A 15,091-nucleotide genomic window follows, 5' to 3' on the forward strand; every position below is an offset into this window, starting at 1 on the left:
AGTGAAGGGAGGATGCAGAAACATAGGTTTTAGCCTGAGGTAAAAGAGGAATCAAATCCCTTATGATTATACAGTGGAAGTGAGAAATCAATTTAAGGGCCTAGATCTGATAGCTAAGAGTGTCTGATGAACTATGGACTGAGGTTCGTGACATTGTACAAGAGACAGGGATCAAGACCATCCCCATGGAAAAGAAATGCAAAAAAGAAAAATGGCTGTCTGAGGAGGCCTTACAAATAGCTGTGAAAACAACAGAAGTGAAAGCAAAGGAGAAAAGGAAAGATATAAGCATCTGAATGCAGAGTTCCAAAGAACAGCAAGAAGAGATAAGAAAGCCTTCTTCAGCGATCAATGCAAAGAAATAGAGGAAAACAACAGAATGGGAAAGACTAGAGATCTCTTCAAGAAAATTAGAGATACCAAGGGAACATTTCATGCAAAGATGGGCTCAATAAAGGACAGAAATGGTATGGACCTAACAGAAGCAGAAGATATTAAGAATACGTGGCAAGAATACACAGAAGAACTGTACAAAAAGATCTTCACGACCCAGATGATCATGATGGTGTGATCACTCACCTAGAGCCAGACATCCTGGAATGGGAAGTCAAGTGGGCCTTAGAAAGCATCACTACAAACAAAGCTAGTGGAGGTGATGGAATTCCAGTTGAGCTATTTCAAATCCTGAAAGATGATGCTGTGAAAGTGCTGCACTCAATATGCCAGCAAATTTGGAAAACTCAGCAGTGGCCACAGGACTGGAAAAGCTCAGTTTTCATTCCAATCCCAAAGACAGGCAATGCCAAAGAATGCTCAAACTACTGCACAATTGCACTCATCTCACATGCTAGTAAAGTAATGCTCAAAATTCTGCAAGCCAGGCTTCAGCAATACGTGAACCGCGAACTTCCAGATGTTCAAGCTGGTTTTAGAAAAGGCAGAGGAACCAGAGATCAAATTGCCAACATCTGCTGGATCATCGAAAAAGCAAGAGAGTTCCAGAAAAACATCTATTTCTGCTTTATTGACTATGCCAAAGCCTTTGACTGTGTGGATCACAATAAACTGTGGAAAATTCTGCTGCTGCTAAGTCGCTTCAGTCGTGTCCAACTCTGTGCGACCCCACAGACGGCAGCCCACCAGGCTCCCCCGTCCCTGGGATTCTCTAGGCAAGAACACTGGAGTGGGTTGCCATTTCCTTCTCCAGGAAAATTCTGAAAGAGATGGAAATACCAGCCCACCTGACCTGCCTCTTAAGAAACCTGTATGCAGGTCAGGAAGCAACAGTTAGAACTGGACATGGAACAGACTGGTTCCAAATAGGAAAAGGAGTACGTCAAGGCTGTATATTGTCACCCTGCTTATTTAACTTATATGCAGAGTACATCAAGAGAAACACTGGGCTGGAAGAAGCACAACCTGGAATCAAGATTGCTGGGAGAAATATCAACAATCTCAGATATGCAGATGACACCACCCTTATGGCAGAAAGTGAAGAGGAACTAAAAAGCCTCTTGATGAAAGTGAAAGAGGAGAGTGAAAAAGTTAGCTTAAAGCTCAACATTCAGAAAACTAAGATCATGGCATCTGGTCCCATCACTTCATGGGAAATAGGTGGGGAAACAGTGGAAACAGTGGCTGACTTTATTTTTGGGGGCTCCAAAATCACTGTAGATGGTGACTGCAGTCATGAAATTAAAAGACGCTTACTCCTTGGAAGGGAAGTTGTGACCAACCTAGATAGCATATTCAAAAGCAGAGACATTACTTTGCCAACAAAGGTCCGTCTAGTCAAGGCTATGGTTTTTCCAGTAGTCATGTATGGATGTGAGAGTTGGACTGTGAAGAAAGCTGAGCGCTGAAGAATTGATGCTTTTTAACTGTGGTGTTGGAGAAGACTCTTGACAGTCCCCTTGGACTGCAAGGAGATCCAACCAGTCCATTCTAAAGGAGATCAGTCCTCGGTGTTCTTTGGAGGGAATGATGCTAAATCTGAAGCTCCAGTACTTTGGCCACCTCATGCAAGGAGTTTACTCACTGGAAAAGACTTTGATGCTGGGAGGGATTGGGGGCAGGAGGAGAAGGGGATGACAGAGAATGAGATGGCTGGATGGCATCACCGACTCGATGGACTTGAGTCTGAGTGAACTCCGGGAGTTGGTGATAGACAGGGAGGCCTGGCGTGCTGCAATTCATGGGGTCGCAAAGAGTCGGACATGACTGAGCGACTGAACTGAACTGAAAAGAGGAAAGGATCAAACCAGTCAGTTCCAAAGGAAATCAACCCTGAACATTCATTGGAAGGACTGATGCTGATGCTGAAGCTCCAATACTTTGGCCACCTGCTGATGCCGAAGCTCCAATACTTTGGCCACCTGATGAGAAGAGCTGACTTATTGGAAAAGACCCTGATGCTGGGAAAGACTGAAGGCAGGAGGAGAAGGGGATGACAGAGGACAAAATGGCTGGATGGCATCAATGCCTCAATGGAAGTGAGTCTGAGCAAACCCGGGATATTGTAAAGGACAGGGGAGCCTGGCATGCTGCAGTCCGTGGGGTCACAGAGTCGGACATGACTTGGCAACTGAACAACAAGAGGGGAAAACTCACCTCGCAGTGTCCTCACTGAGAAGACACCTCCGGAGACCTGGGCCTTCAAGGCCTGACACCACCGACGTGCAGCTGCGCCCAGAGTGTTCCCTGCCCACTGGCTCCTACGAAGAAGCTTCCGCCCCCAGCGCTGGCTCGGGAAGCGGCCCTGAACCCCAGCCCACCCCACCACGGTGCTCCCAGTGTCCTAAAACCTCAGACAAGGAGCGTAGACACTGCTAGGTAACTACTCAGCCTCCTTGGATTCTGTGCGATTACATAAAACAACATGAAACAACAGAGAACCACATGCATTTAAAAACTGAAGGTAGTTATGTAAGTCTCCGTTGAAACTAATTAACAAGCCTAACTCTTCCCCCCACAATCCTGGAAGCAAGCAGAGAGAACCACCTCTGAGTCCCCAGAGCACCCTCCAGTTTGATCCCAAAGGTGTTTCCACCTTAGGCACCAGCCCTGAGCAGGGGCTGCAGACAGCAGGTAAGTCAATGTGAACCCTGCCTCAGCACCCAGGCTCTGTCATCCGCCAGGCGGGGGTGGGTGTGCCAGTGACCACAGACTATGTGAGTCCTTCTGCCTGAAGGTCCCCCAGCCTCAGGCTCCAAACCTTCCTCCCACCCTCCACACATACGCTGAGGAGGCCCCCACATGGGGTGCCAGATGCGACTTAAACACCTGCTGCTCAGCAAGACAACTTTGCTCTGGAGGAGTTTTTAGGTACTGGGCTGGATGAAGCACAAGTTGGAATCGAGATTGCCAGGAGAAATATCAATAACCTCAGATACGCAGACGACACCAGACTTATGGCAGAAAGCAAAGAAGAACTAAAGAGCCTCTTGATGAAAGTGAAGAAGTTGGCTTAAAACTCAACATTTAGAAAGCTAATAAGATCATGGCATCCGGTCCCATCACTTCATGGCAAATAGATGGGGAAACAATGGAAACAGTGGCTGACTTTATTTTTTTTGGATCCAAAATCACTGCAGATGGTGACCGCAACCATGAAATTAAAAGACGCTTACTTCTTGGAAGGAAAGTTATGACCAACCTAGACAGCATATTAAAAAGCAGAGACATTACTTTGCCAACAAAGATCCGTCTAGTCAAGCCTATGGTTTTTCCAGTAGTCATGTATGGATGTGCGAGTTGGACTATAAAGAAAGTTGGAGAAGACTCTTGAGAGTCCCTTGGACTGCAAGGAGGTTCAACCAGTCCATCCTAAAGGAAATCAGTCCTGAATATTCATTGGAAGCTCTGATGCTAAAGCTGAAACTCCAATATTTTGGCCACCTGATATGAAGAATTGATTCATTTGAAAATACCCTGATGCTGGGAATGATTGAAGGCAGGAGGAGAAGGGAACGACAGAGGATGAGATGGTTGGATGGCATCACCGACTCAATGGACATGACTTTGAGAGTAACCTCTGGGAGTTGGTGATGGACAGGGAGGCCTGGCGTGCTGCAGTCCATGGGGTCTCAAAGAGTTGGACACGACTGAGTGACTAAACTGACTGAAACTGGAAAGTAGAAGCTATGAATGAAAAGGATGCTGGATGCCATGGAAACAAAACTCTTCCGTCAGTAATTTCACCCCAACCTGCCTTTAAGGTAGAGACTCGGCATGATGACAGGATCTCCAAGTACCACCAAACGTTCAAGAAACATTAATCAGGATACAGAATGTTCTGCTTAATTATTTCATTAATTCAGGATTATCTATTACAAAACCTATTCATACCTCCTAATAACTCTAATATTTGACAGCAGTGGGAAATATTCTGACAAGTTAACTGACTGCATGTCAGTTCTCCCACAAAACACGGACATCTGATGGTCTGAATGCTGGAAACTCTGTAGGAAGCCAGGAATGGAGGGCGAGAGCCCGCTCGGCCCCCTGTGTCTGTGTGAGCTGAGAGGAGAGACGAGCACACTGGCTAAGATCCCTGCCAGGAGGACGGCCTCAGCAAGTGAATGTGAGTCTCCACCGTGAAGTCTCTGCAGCGCTGGGCAGACAGCAGCCCCCGAACACGTGGGGAGGCGGGCACCCGTGCGAGACGCAGGCTGGACTCCGTGCACCTCAGACCCGAGGAAGGGGCCCCTTGGGAGCGGGTGCATCCCTGGGTCCAGGACTCCAAGCCCAGCATGGGGCTGGGCACGGGGGTCACCGAGGACACTGACTGCACTGGGTCTACTGCGGGGGCAGCAAGAAACAGGGGTGCTCTCATGAAGGGAAGCCCCAACCGCTGTGGGGAGGGGACAGAGAGGGGGTTCTGGAAGAAGGGCTCTCAGACTGGGCAAGACCACACAGTGGTCTTGAAACTAACGCAATAACCCAGGGGGTGATGAGAGTGTCCCGTGATGGAAGAAGGAGCAAGTCCTAAACGGCTCCTGGCAGGCAGACAGGTCTCCTGTGAGTACCCACACGGCTCACCCAGGACACTCAGCAGCCAAACCGCGGGGGCCCACAGCCGTGCAGAGGGCCGGGCCCAGGGGTGGGGGTAGCGACCTCCATCTTCTGCAGACACATACACAGGTGTGTGTGCCCGAGGCAGCCCTGCCGCTGGGGAGCAGACGTGGCCGGGGAAGGGGCTGGGACACAGGAGAAGCAGGATGAGCAAGGAGAGAGGGCCACCTGGGCCGCCCGCTGCAGGACGGGCCTCGCTGGCTCCCTCTGTGCTAAAAGGGGGCCTGCTCCAGGTGCTGTGAAGATGCAACAGGGCAGCGGTGTCTCTGAAACACCAGCCTCTGGGGCAGGTCCTGAGCAGCCCTTTCCCTGGGCTTCCTTCCCTCCTTGCTCCTGCTCTGAGCTTCCACCTGCCCGTGAGCACCGCACGGAGAGCCCAGGTCCCTGCGGACGCACTCAGATGTGCACTGCGCGATTTCCTGGGCTTAGATCAACTCAAATACCTACTAACGACCCCGTGCGCCCGGCCCCGCGCTGGGACTGCAAACACAGACAGGGCACCCGTGGCCCTGATTCCAGGAAGCAGCCAGGCCCCAGCACCAGCAGAGGCTGCACCCAGGCACCGCGAGCATCCACAGGGCCTCAGGCTCCAAGCACATCACGTCACAAGGTCTAAGGGCAGGAGTCCTCGGAGCGGCCCTGCACCCAGACACCTGCACTCTGCTCCACGTTCACCACCCACACGTCCGACCCTCGCCGCCCACGCTCACCAGCACGTTGACTGCAGCTCTGCGGCCCTCTGCACGGGGTATGCTGCCTTGGTTAAGAAATCCCTCAGACTCAACCCACTCCGAGGGCACACACACAGGCTCTGGAGCTGGCCCTGAGCTCGAAAGCCAGCGCTGCCATCCAGCGAGCCAACGACCTCGGGCAAGTCATTCTGCCTCGCCGAGCCTCCATCTCCTCACGTGTCAAACAGATGTCTTATGATTCGCTCCCGGGGCCTGTTCTAAGGGTTGGATGAATGAGATACCGTGAGAAGTGCTAACAGACGCGAGGCCCCGTGGCCTGGGCCCCTCTCCCCCTCACCCTGGAATGAAGCAGAGACGCTCCCGGCAGTGCAGCACCCCTCACGCTGCCCGTCGTGACCGTCACTGACCGCTGCCCTGTAACACCATCAGCGTGGAGCAGCAGCAGCCTGTTTTTTTTTTGCACAAACAAAACAGAAAACTTCAGCATGCTCTCTACACATAATAAAGGCTGGTAAGTATTGTTTCTTAAAACTGTTTCTGTCACATACATTATCTTATATTGCTCCAAACACACGGCCACACGCTGCGTCACAACACACAACTCATCTATTTTTGCAAGTCAGGGCAAAACTAAGCTCAAGAGACACTGTTCCAGGACAGTGTTTTCCAAAGTTCCTCGTAAGCCTGGAATCCTAGGAATCTAACTCGGTGGCCTCAGCAGATAACGTCGAAGCTGAAGACTCTGGTCCCATATGACCCTCCATTGACACCCTCCAGGCCTGGGAATCTGCAAGGTCAGGGTTCACAGTCAAATCTCACAGCACAGGTGCACAAACAGGCGTGCAGCAGGACAGTCTGTGCAAGAGTTGAGTGTTCACAGTGTGGAGAAATCATTTGTTGGTTAAATGGAGGTGACCTTTAACCCTGGCCCCAAACACTCCCAGACAGGCCAGGCCAGCCCAGCCCCCCACCAGTGGCGGCTTCGTGGCCTCACGTCTGGACAGACCCACAGTGACACCAGCCCCAACCTCCACACCCTCATCCCCAGCACGAATTCAGCAGAATTGGAACGGTTCCGGGATTCAGGACATAAGCAACATCCCCCAGGCTCGCTCCCACGGAAGCAGACAAATCAGCTTTACTTAAAGGGCGGGGCCTCATTTCAGAAGACATTTGGCCTTTGCTTTCTAGAGGTAAGCCTTTGCCTCCTGAAACAAGTAGCACAGAGGAAAGCCAAGGCCACTGTGTGTTCCCAGCGGCTGTGGGCTCACTGCACACGTTGGTGCAAAAACCCAAACGGCCTCTCAGCCCAGAGACGCCTCCTTCTGTGAGCCGGAGGCCTTCGCAAGGCTGGTGCCCCGTACAGGGCCCTCAGAGGCCAGTTGTCTGGGTGGACAGACGAGGCCACAGGCTCAGGGAGGCTCCTCAGCCGTGCTCGGGCCACAGGGACTTAACGGGAGTGGCCGGAACTCAGGCGGGATTCCGGGACCCGAGACACCACTCCCTGTTCCCCAGGAGGCCCTGGCCTCCTCACCTGGTGCCTGGTGGGGGACACCCCAGCCTTTCCAGCCTCTCCTCAGGCAACTAATCCACCCTGCATGAAGACTTCCTGGTCTCGGCTCCAGCAGGAATCCTCTGGAACCCTGTATCTGTACGGCCACTTCGATGTCTGACAGGTGCCCTAAAACCAACGTGTCCAACACCGGCTACGCTCGCCATCCTGCCAAACCCAGCCTGGCGTGGCTGACGGCACCAGCGGCACCCCTCATGACCACAGTATGCCCCAGGGCCCCAGCCTCTGGCCAGTGCGACCCCTCCCAGCCCTCCACCCACTTCTGCGGCCTCAGCTCAAGCCCCAGTTTTTCCCCTTCACTGTCTCTGCCTCCCGGTTCCCCTGCCTCCCAGGGAACGGGAAACTCACTTCTGGGCGGAACCGGCCACGATCCTCGCCCCAAGTGGAAGCCGGCAGCCTCTCCCTCTGGCCCTTGGACCCCTGCCTGAGCCCCTTAGCTTGGCATCCACGACCCCTGACTCAGCTTCTGGAGCTCGCGCCTGCCACCCTGGCCCTTTGCGGGAAGTTCCCACGTCCCACCCCGCCAGCCGTGGCCTGCTGATCCCAGAGCGTGCATGCTCATGGCAGGCCTCGGCTCCAGCTCTGGGTCGTCCCCGTGGGCCCTGACGCCCCCACAGGCTGCATGGCCCCGGGTCCAGGTGCTCCTCCAGGTGGGAGCTTTGGACATAAAGTGCTGAGTCTGCCCCCGATCCCAGCGGAGAGCCCGCACAGGCCAAGGGCTGAGTGATGTCTTGGGGAGGAACAAGTAAATAGCATCTTGGAAACACAGAGGTCCAAGGCACCTTCCTCCCCTGGAGGGAGTTGGGAAGGACCGGTGAAAGTCACGTGGCATCAAGAGAGGATCAGAGCCGAGCCGATGACCGGCAGCCCGGGCTGTGAACACAGGGCGTCTGGGGCTCAGGACAGAAGGGAGACTGTAAAGCAGGAGGTGGGGGGCCAGCTGGGCCCCAAAAGAAGCCGGCAGTGAGGAATGAAGATGGGGGCACAGACATGAGAAAACACTCTCAAAATGCATAAAAATGCAGTCTTACCAATCAATTAGGTAGATGTCTGGAGTTAAGTTGTTTTTCTTGAAATGAGCAAATAATTTCGGCAAATTTTCTTCAAAGAATACCTCAAATGCAGCAAAGTACGTCAGCATCTGGGGAGAAAATGTGAAACACACCAATAAATACGTTATCAGCACATGTTTCCAATCTTCAGGGAAAGTCAGTATACTTAGTGCCCCTAGAATCCAACAATCACCTTCGTATGTAAACTGCTCACGTATATTTACTGGTAACCCTAAACCAGGCAGCGAACAGGTGATTTCTAAACAGGCACAATCTCTAACCTCCCTGTAACGTCACTGTAACTGACTACACCTCATCATTTCTCCAACCTGCAGATAAGAGAACTGAAACCCAGAGTGTTAGAGAAAGTGTTAGTCACTCAGTCGTGTCCAACTTCGTGACCCCACGGACTGTGGCCCACCAGGCACCTCTGTCTGTGGGATTCTCCAGGCAGGAACACCGGGTGGGCGCCCTTCCTTTTGCAGAACAGGTGCGTAACTTGCCAAACGAGGGCGCCTCGCGCGCCTGCAAGGTGCGGCCTCCAACTCGCGCCCTGGCCCATGGCAAAGGCTGACCCCTGACGGCTCATTCTCCTCCAAGAACCAGAAAGGAATGCGCCATCTAAGGATGATCTGAGGAAACACACAGCCTCCGTGCCGACCCCCGGCCTTCCCAGAGGGGGTCTGATGCTGACACTCGGGCAAGGAAGACCGCGGGCCTCCTCACATGCAGCTCAGGAGACAGCTCGGGAGAAAATACAGAAGGGACAGGGAGCCGCCCCAGCCCGCATCTCACCGGCACGGGCTCTTCAACTTCCTACAGGGTCTGCGGGAAAGCACGAGGCACCAACCAGGGTGCGGCGCCGAAACAGCTGCAGGGCACCGGCCTCCCCCACGGACCTCCACGTGGGGGAACCGGGCCGAGCGCCTGCTCTGACACAGAGCAAGGATGTCCGTGCGGGGGGCACCCCTCCCCTCTCACGCCAAGGCTTTATTCTCAGAAACACTTGCTGGAAGAATGCATTTCGAAATTCACACGTATGGCTCTTAACCGCCCGTTTTTCAGGGTCGACACAGTGCCCCGGTAATCCTCCACGCTGTACAGCACTACTTGCTGCAAGCAGCCCCGGGAGGGGAACGTGGAAGCTTCCCGCCGAACACAAGGGCCCAGCTGCTCCTGCTCTGTGTAGACACGGCACCCAGGGCACCACACACACACGGGGATACTTACAAGGCCATGGTCCACTCGGAAAAATGCCATTTGACAGGGTTTATTCAAAAGATTAGAAAAAGCAATGAAGGCATCTGCAGTATCCAAGTTCAAGATCAATACGGCTGCTATGAAGGACATGCCCTGAACCTGAGGGGAGGAGAGAGGGCGGTCAAACCACCGGCAGCCACCGCGGTTGGAGCAGCCCCTGCGTCTCCCTGAAGGAGGAGCCCACATGCCCTCGCGCTGGAAGGGCCCACGCTGCCCCCACTCGCTGCCACCCCCGCAGGTTAGACCCATGGCCTCAAGGGCCCTGCCCATCCTGACGCAGCGTCACCGCCCTGCCACGCCGGCCACTGGTCTGCACTCCTTCATTCCCACACCCTCATTCTGCACCTCACAGACTCGCTGCCTTTGAGAAGGCACAGCGTCCGGGCACCATGGAAACGTACACCTAAGGGAACATGTCACTCTAAAGCCATGCAGGCACACGTCCGCTAAGCCGCAGAAACCTCAGCAGTGTAGTTTTAAAAACAGTTACAACTAAAAGGCTTTTTTGATTTAATGCTGGGGAAAAAAAAAAAATCACATGCAAAAAATGAAAATCAAACCCAATTAAAACGTGATCTATGGAGAAGGAAACAGCCACCTGCTCCAGTATTCTTGCTGGGGAAATCTCACAGACCTAGAGGAGCCTGGTGGGCTATAGTCCACGCGGTCGCAACAAGAGTCGGACTCAACTGAGCGACTAGGCTCGTACGTCAGGCTTTAAAAAAAAAAAAAAAGATCGATGCCACAGAGCAGCCAGGGCAGCTCAATTTCCCTATAAGGAAACTGAGGCGAGTCATTGACCGTGAGCCTTTCATAGCTCACAAAAATGGGGGCACGTGACCCGCCATCTGCAGCTACGGTGAGATGGCGGAGAGCATGACTTTCTTTCTAGAGGAGAACGTCAGAAAATCTCGGAAAGGTTCACTTACATAACCCACATCCGGTCGGTAACAAGTGTACGCGCCCAAAACGCTGTGCAGCATGTCGTGGTACGGGCCACCCTACAAGGACCAACACACGAGACACGCGTCAGCCAGGTCAGCGTGCACAGGGCCTGCCGCCGCAGCAGCTCGGCGCCGCCACGGCACCGGACAAGTGAACCATCGGCCACGGCTGACGCGCTCGACCCACAAAGCCGCTCTGAAACCAGCTGGTGCGCCGGTGTGAGCACCACACTGGAACAACACCCTTAATCCAGCTGCTGCCGGGTGACTGTACTGCCCCGTCAAGTTCACGGCGACCGGTACCCAGGCTCTCCAGAGCAGGTAGGTGCCCATGGTCAGTCTGCCTCTGCCTCCCGCCGTACCCTCATCCTGATGGTCCTCTCTGCACCCTTGCCCCCCGCTGCCTGTCTCTGTCTGTGTTTACGATGCTTCAGCACGGCAGGTGCAGGCCGCTGACCCATCACCGCTGTTCACTCCACTATCCTTTACTGGTTACCCAGTGTGTGCAAAGCACGATGCTAGAAACACGGGCACGGCAGAACCAGACTGGGTATTCCGGAGTCACATTAACCATCTGTCGGAGAGGATTCAGTTCAGTTCACCTCAGTTGCTCAGTCGTGTCTGACTCTTTGCAACCCCATGGACTGCAGCACGCCAGGCTTCCCTGTCCATCATTAGTTATCCTTATTTTTAAGAGTCTGAAAGTATTAGCAAAAGACCCACCCTCCCAACAAAGATCCCCAGTACTTTTCAAACCTGATCACAAATGCATGCAATTTGGCATTTTAGACAAAACATACTGAAAGTAACAGATCACCACCACCTACTTGCTGGAAAATGCAGAGACTGGGGAATGTTCTGGAGATGTCCAGTTTAATCAGCTCCAGACTGGCTTCTCTGTCTGCTGCTGAAAAACCAGCATCTGTCAAAAGACCAGGAGTCATCACACCTCTCAGAGGCAAGTCCGTGGAGCGACTGCAAGGCTTCAAAGTCTTCAGAGAATCAAACAAGGAAGGGACAGTCTTCAGGAGCATGTGGACCTAATTACAACCTGAGCCTACAGCATCAACAGTTTGCAGAGTTCTTTACTTTAAGAGCAAAAATCTCACAGCACCGTCTAAGGCTAGGTCATCATCAGATATTTTCTAGGGTCTAAAATCACGATCTAATTTGATATTACCTTTTATCAACAACTGTTGATAGTTGGAATTAAGGAATTAAGGACAAGTAAGGGAATAAACACAAATGAATTCCAGACACAGATAACATCAGAAAAATCATTTGATCTAGAACATTGCTGCTATAAACGTAGAATATATGGGAGTTACTGCAGTATAACATCACTGTGTGTTATTTGTAACAAATAACTATGGATAACTTGCTTTATATTTTTAAAATTCCAGTACCACATGGTATAAAAAAAGATCAGCAGAAAAGACACTACTTAACCAACAGAAGCGACCACAATCATTTGTGTGTCGTGGAAAACTCTGAAAGCACAGCCTAGGAACAGGCAGTATTCCCGTCCTTTTGGAGGGCGCTCCAGCTCTCCTCTATAAACCGGCACTTGAGCCCTCCTGGGGGCCTGGCTACTGTCCATCAGCGACCACAGGAAGCTGTACATGATGACCAGCCCGCCAGCACGTCTGGACACAGACAACTCTCAGGAGCTGGTATCATCTGTCTTATAAAAGCTTTTTTTTAATTCATTTGATCTTAAAAAAAAAAAAAAAAAAAAAATCCCTTTTTGGGAATTCCCTGGTGGTCTACTGGTTAGGACTCAGGCGCTTAAACCCAGGTTCAAGCCCTAGTCAGGGAACTAAGATCTGGTGTGCCATACTACACAGCCAAAAAAATTTTTTTAATCCCTTTTCCCATGAAGCGTTCATAAATTTGCACCAACCACTATTTCAGTTAAGGAAGTTTTCCTTGTTATGTAATAATGATGTGCATAATATTTACAACTTGTATAGCTGACCAAAAGAACCCATTGGTGTTGCCGCCACACACACCTTCGATCTCTGTTTCGGAGCCTCCCGTGCTAAAGGACCGCCACCGCTCCTTTGCTCGGGCGAGACAGATGTCGAAGAGCTCTGGAAGAAAAGCCTTCGGTAAGTTATCACGTGCACACACATGTCTCCCCAGCACTCCAGAGAATACACTGTCGCCTCGTTCAAATAATTAAAGTTCAACCACAGACTCCATGCTTATTATAGCTACTTCCTCCCTTCTGGCCGGAAGGCACTTCTGTTTACTAAAGACATCACCATATACAAAGAAATACACAAAATGCCACTATCGTGAAGTCGCTCAGTCGTGTCCAACTCTTTGTGACCCCATGGACTGCAGCCCACCAGGCTCCTCCATCCATGGAATTTTCTAGGCAAGAGCACTAGAGTGGGCTGCCATTTCCTTCTCCAGGGGATCTTCCCGACCCAGGGATCGAACCCGGGTCTCCTGCATTGTGGGCAGACGCTTTACTGTCTGAGCCGCCAGGGAAGCCCAAATGCCACTACGCCTGGTTTCTCACACCACCCACCCGTAAAGCTGTTTTGTTTTGATGTGTTGGATGAGGCTATGGCCTCACTAGACTCTGAGCTCCGGGGTAAGACTGTGAGGGTCTCTGGTCATGCCTGAATCCACAACAAACAGCACTGGGACGGACACAGACCAGGACACGCGGTGAGCACATGACCGATGGACAAAGCAGGAAACAAGCAGAAAACCCATCTGGTTTCAAATAAAGACAAGATAGAACCGCGACCCCCGGGCCCAGTCTTCCTGAGCTTGTTGCCTGAAAGTGCAGGAGGGGTGAAAGCAGCACAGGCAGAAGTTTCAAAAATAAATATTCTCAGTGGCAGCAAAGTAGCAAGGCTCACAAGACAACCGTCAATCTTCATATCTGGAACTTATTTATTCATTCTTCTATTTGGGCAGTCTGGCCATGGTGAAGTAACTTGAGCTCACAAACCTCACTGCCGTACGCAGACCTCCTTGGCTCACCCATCCTCAGAGACTGAACCCAGAGACACCTCCGAGCCTCTGATGCCCCCACCCAGCCCCCACGCCTCCCGGCTCCTCTGGCTCCAACACTGCCCAGCCACTGGCTGCCCTGGATCAGGAACAATCACTGAGACTTAACTGCTGCTACCCAGAGAATTCCTACTACTTTATTCTTTCCTTCAGTACTTCTGGAATATAAAGCGAAGCACAACTGCCTCCCAGAGAGTAAATGCTATTTTTAAAAATATAAGTCAAATTCTAGTAACACTATTGTGTTGTAACAAGCTCAATTCTGATTATCAACCTCCTGCTAACCTTGTGAAGGAAGGACCTGACGTACAATCTACGCTTGTCTGTAAGAGCAGAACAATTGTGAAACGTAACATCACATTCACGTCATATTAACCTGGAAGGCAGCGGGCGTCTGAACTCAGCTGCTTGTGGGACAAACCTGGGGGTGTGCTGAGCCGGAGGCCACAGGGCCTGGGGCGCCCCTGCCCACTCTGCTTCCAGGAGGCGGGCGGAGCTCTGCTCATCTTGGCAGGAGGTGGAGGAAAGCCACCACGTGGCCCCGGCCACCGGGAGCCGCTCCCCAGTGAGGCGCCCGACAGCTACAGCGCGGGCGCGGGCGGCCCTGGGGGGCTTGGGGCAAAGGGCGGCTTCCACAACACGCCACGCTGTAGCTGGCGTGCGCTTGTGGGGAGAGAGGGACTTCAAACAGTGACCCCACCTTCTTCCCGGAGGAGCTTCGAAGTACAAGGCTACCTCCCTCAAGGGTGAAGTAACGGTACTACCAGGCTGACTTTCAGTGCGTTTCCAATTGCACAGCCACAGAAACAGCAAAACCTTGGGGCTTCCCAAACCACAGCCTGGGCTTCAGGGTTAGCTGACTAACCTGTCAGGGTGGCTGACTTCCTCAGTAGGGAAACAAGGCCAACAGTCCCTGCCCCTCAGACTGTGGTCAGCGTTCACGGAGACGTGAGAAAGGGCCTACCCGATGCCTGGCCTCAAGAGGGGGCTTCAAGCTCATCAGTGCAGCCACGGTGGCTTCAATACACAGCCAACCTTGAGGTTAAGGAGGACCCAATAAGGTGGCATTCACACTCATCCACCTGCTCCTTCATTCATCCAGCAAACACTTCCTGAGGGCCTGACTGCAGAGGTCGTGGAGGGTTTCAGGTGACGACGGGACAGCATGAGGACCCACCCTGCTGAGCACCAAGTGAGGTGGGCACTGACTTCAGGCAGCTAGCTACACGAGAAAGACACAATTTAAATAAAACTGGCCAGTGTCGAGACTTACGCAGACTGTCAAGGCATGGAACTGACTAATTAAGCCATTTAGCCTGACACACTGATACAGACTATGGAGGATTTTAATTTAAATGAAATCAGTGCAGCCAACGGTGAGAACGAAAAATTAAAGAGAATACACACACCCAGAGCATGCTGCATTGCGCCCAGCTGGCTTGGAGCCGCTGACACGTTTAGAAA

At 52.3% G+C, this 15,091-nt stretch overlaps 1 protein-coding gene across 4 annotated transcripts in view; it reads right to left on the minus strand.

The window, feature by feature from the left end:
- The window catches only part of TBC1D14 (TBC1 domain family member 14), a 100,576-nt gene that overhangs the window by 13,270 nt on the left and 72,215 nt on the right, over positions 1-15,091 (minus strand). For all 4 annotated transcript variants that reach the window (XM_044945536.2, XM_025289643.3, XM_044945537.2 and 1 more), the window contains exons 8-12: positions 12,607-12,687; positions 11,422-11,516; positions 10,580-10,651; positions 9,621-9,749; positions 8,370-8,479 (exon numbers count right to left, since the gene is read on the minus strand). In XM_044945536.2, coding sequence (XP_044801471.1) covers positions 8,370-8,479; positions 9,621-9,749; positions 10,580-10,651; positions 11,422-11,516; positions 12,607-12,687 — 487 coding nt within the window. The remainder of the gene's footprint in view (positions 1-8,369; positions 8,480-9,620; positions 9,750-10,579; positions 10,652-11,421; positions 11,517-12,606; positions 12,688-15,091) is intronic.

The sequence above is a fragment of the Bubalus bubalis genome, chromosome 7 (genome assembly GCF_019923935.1).
Source record: "Bubalus bubalis isolate 160015118507 breed Murrah chromosome 7, NDDB_SH_1, whole genome shotgun sequence".
Classification (NCBI taxonomy): Eukaryota; Metazoa; Chordata; class Mammalia; order Artiodactyla; family Bovidae; genus Bubalus; species Bubalus bubalis.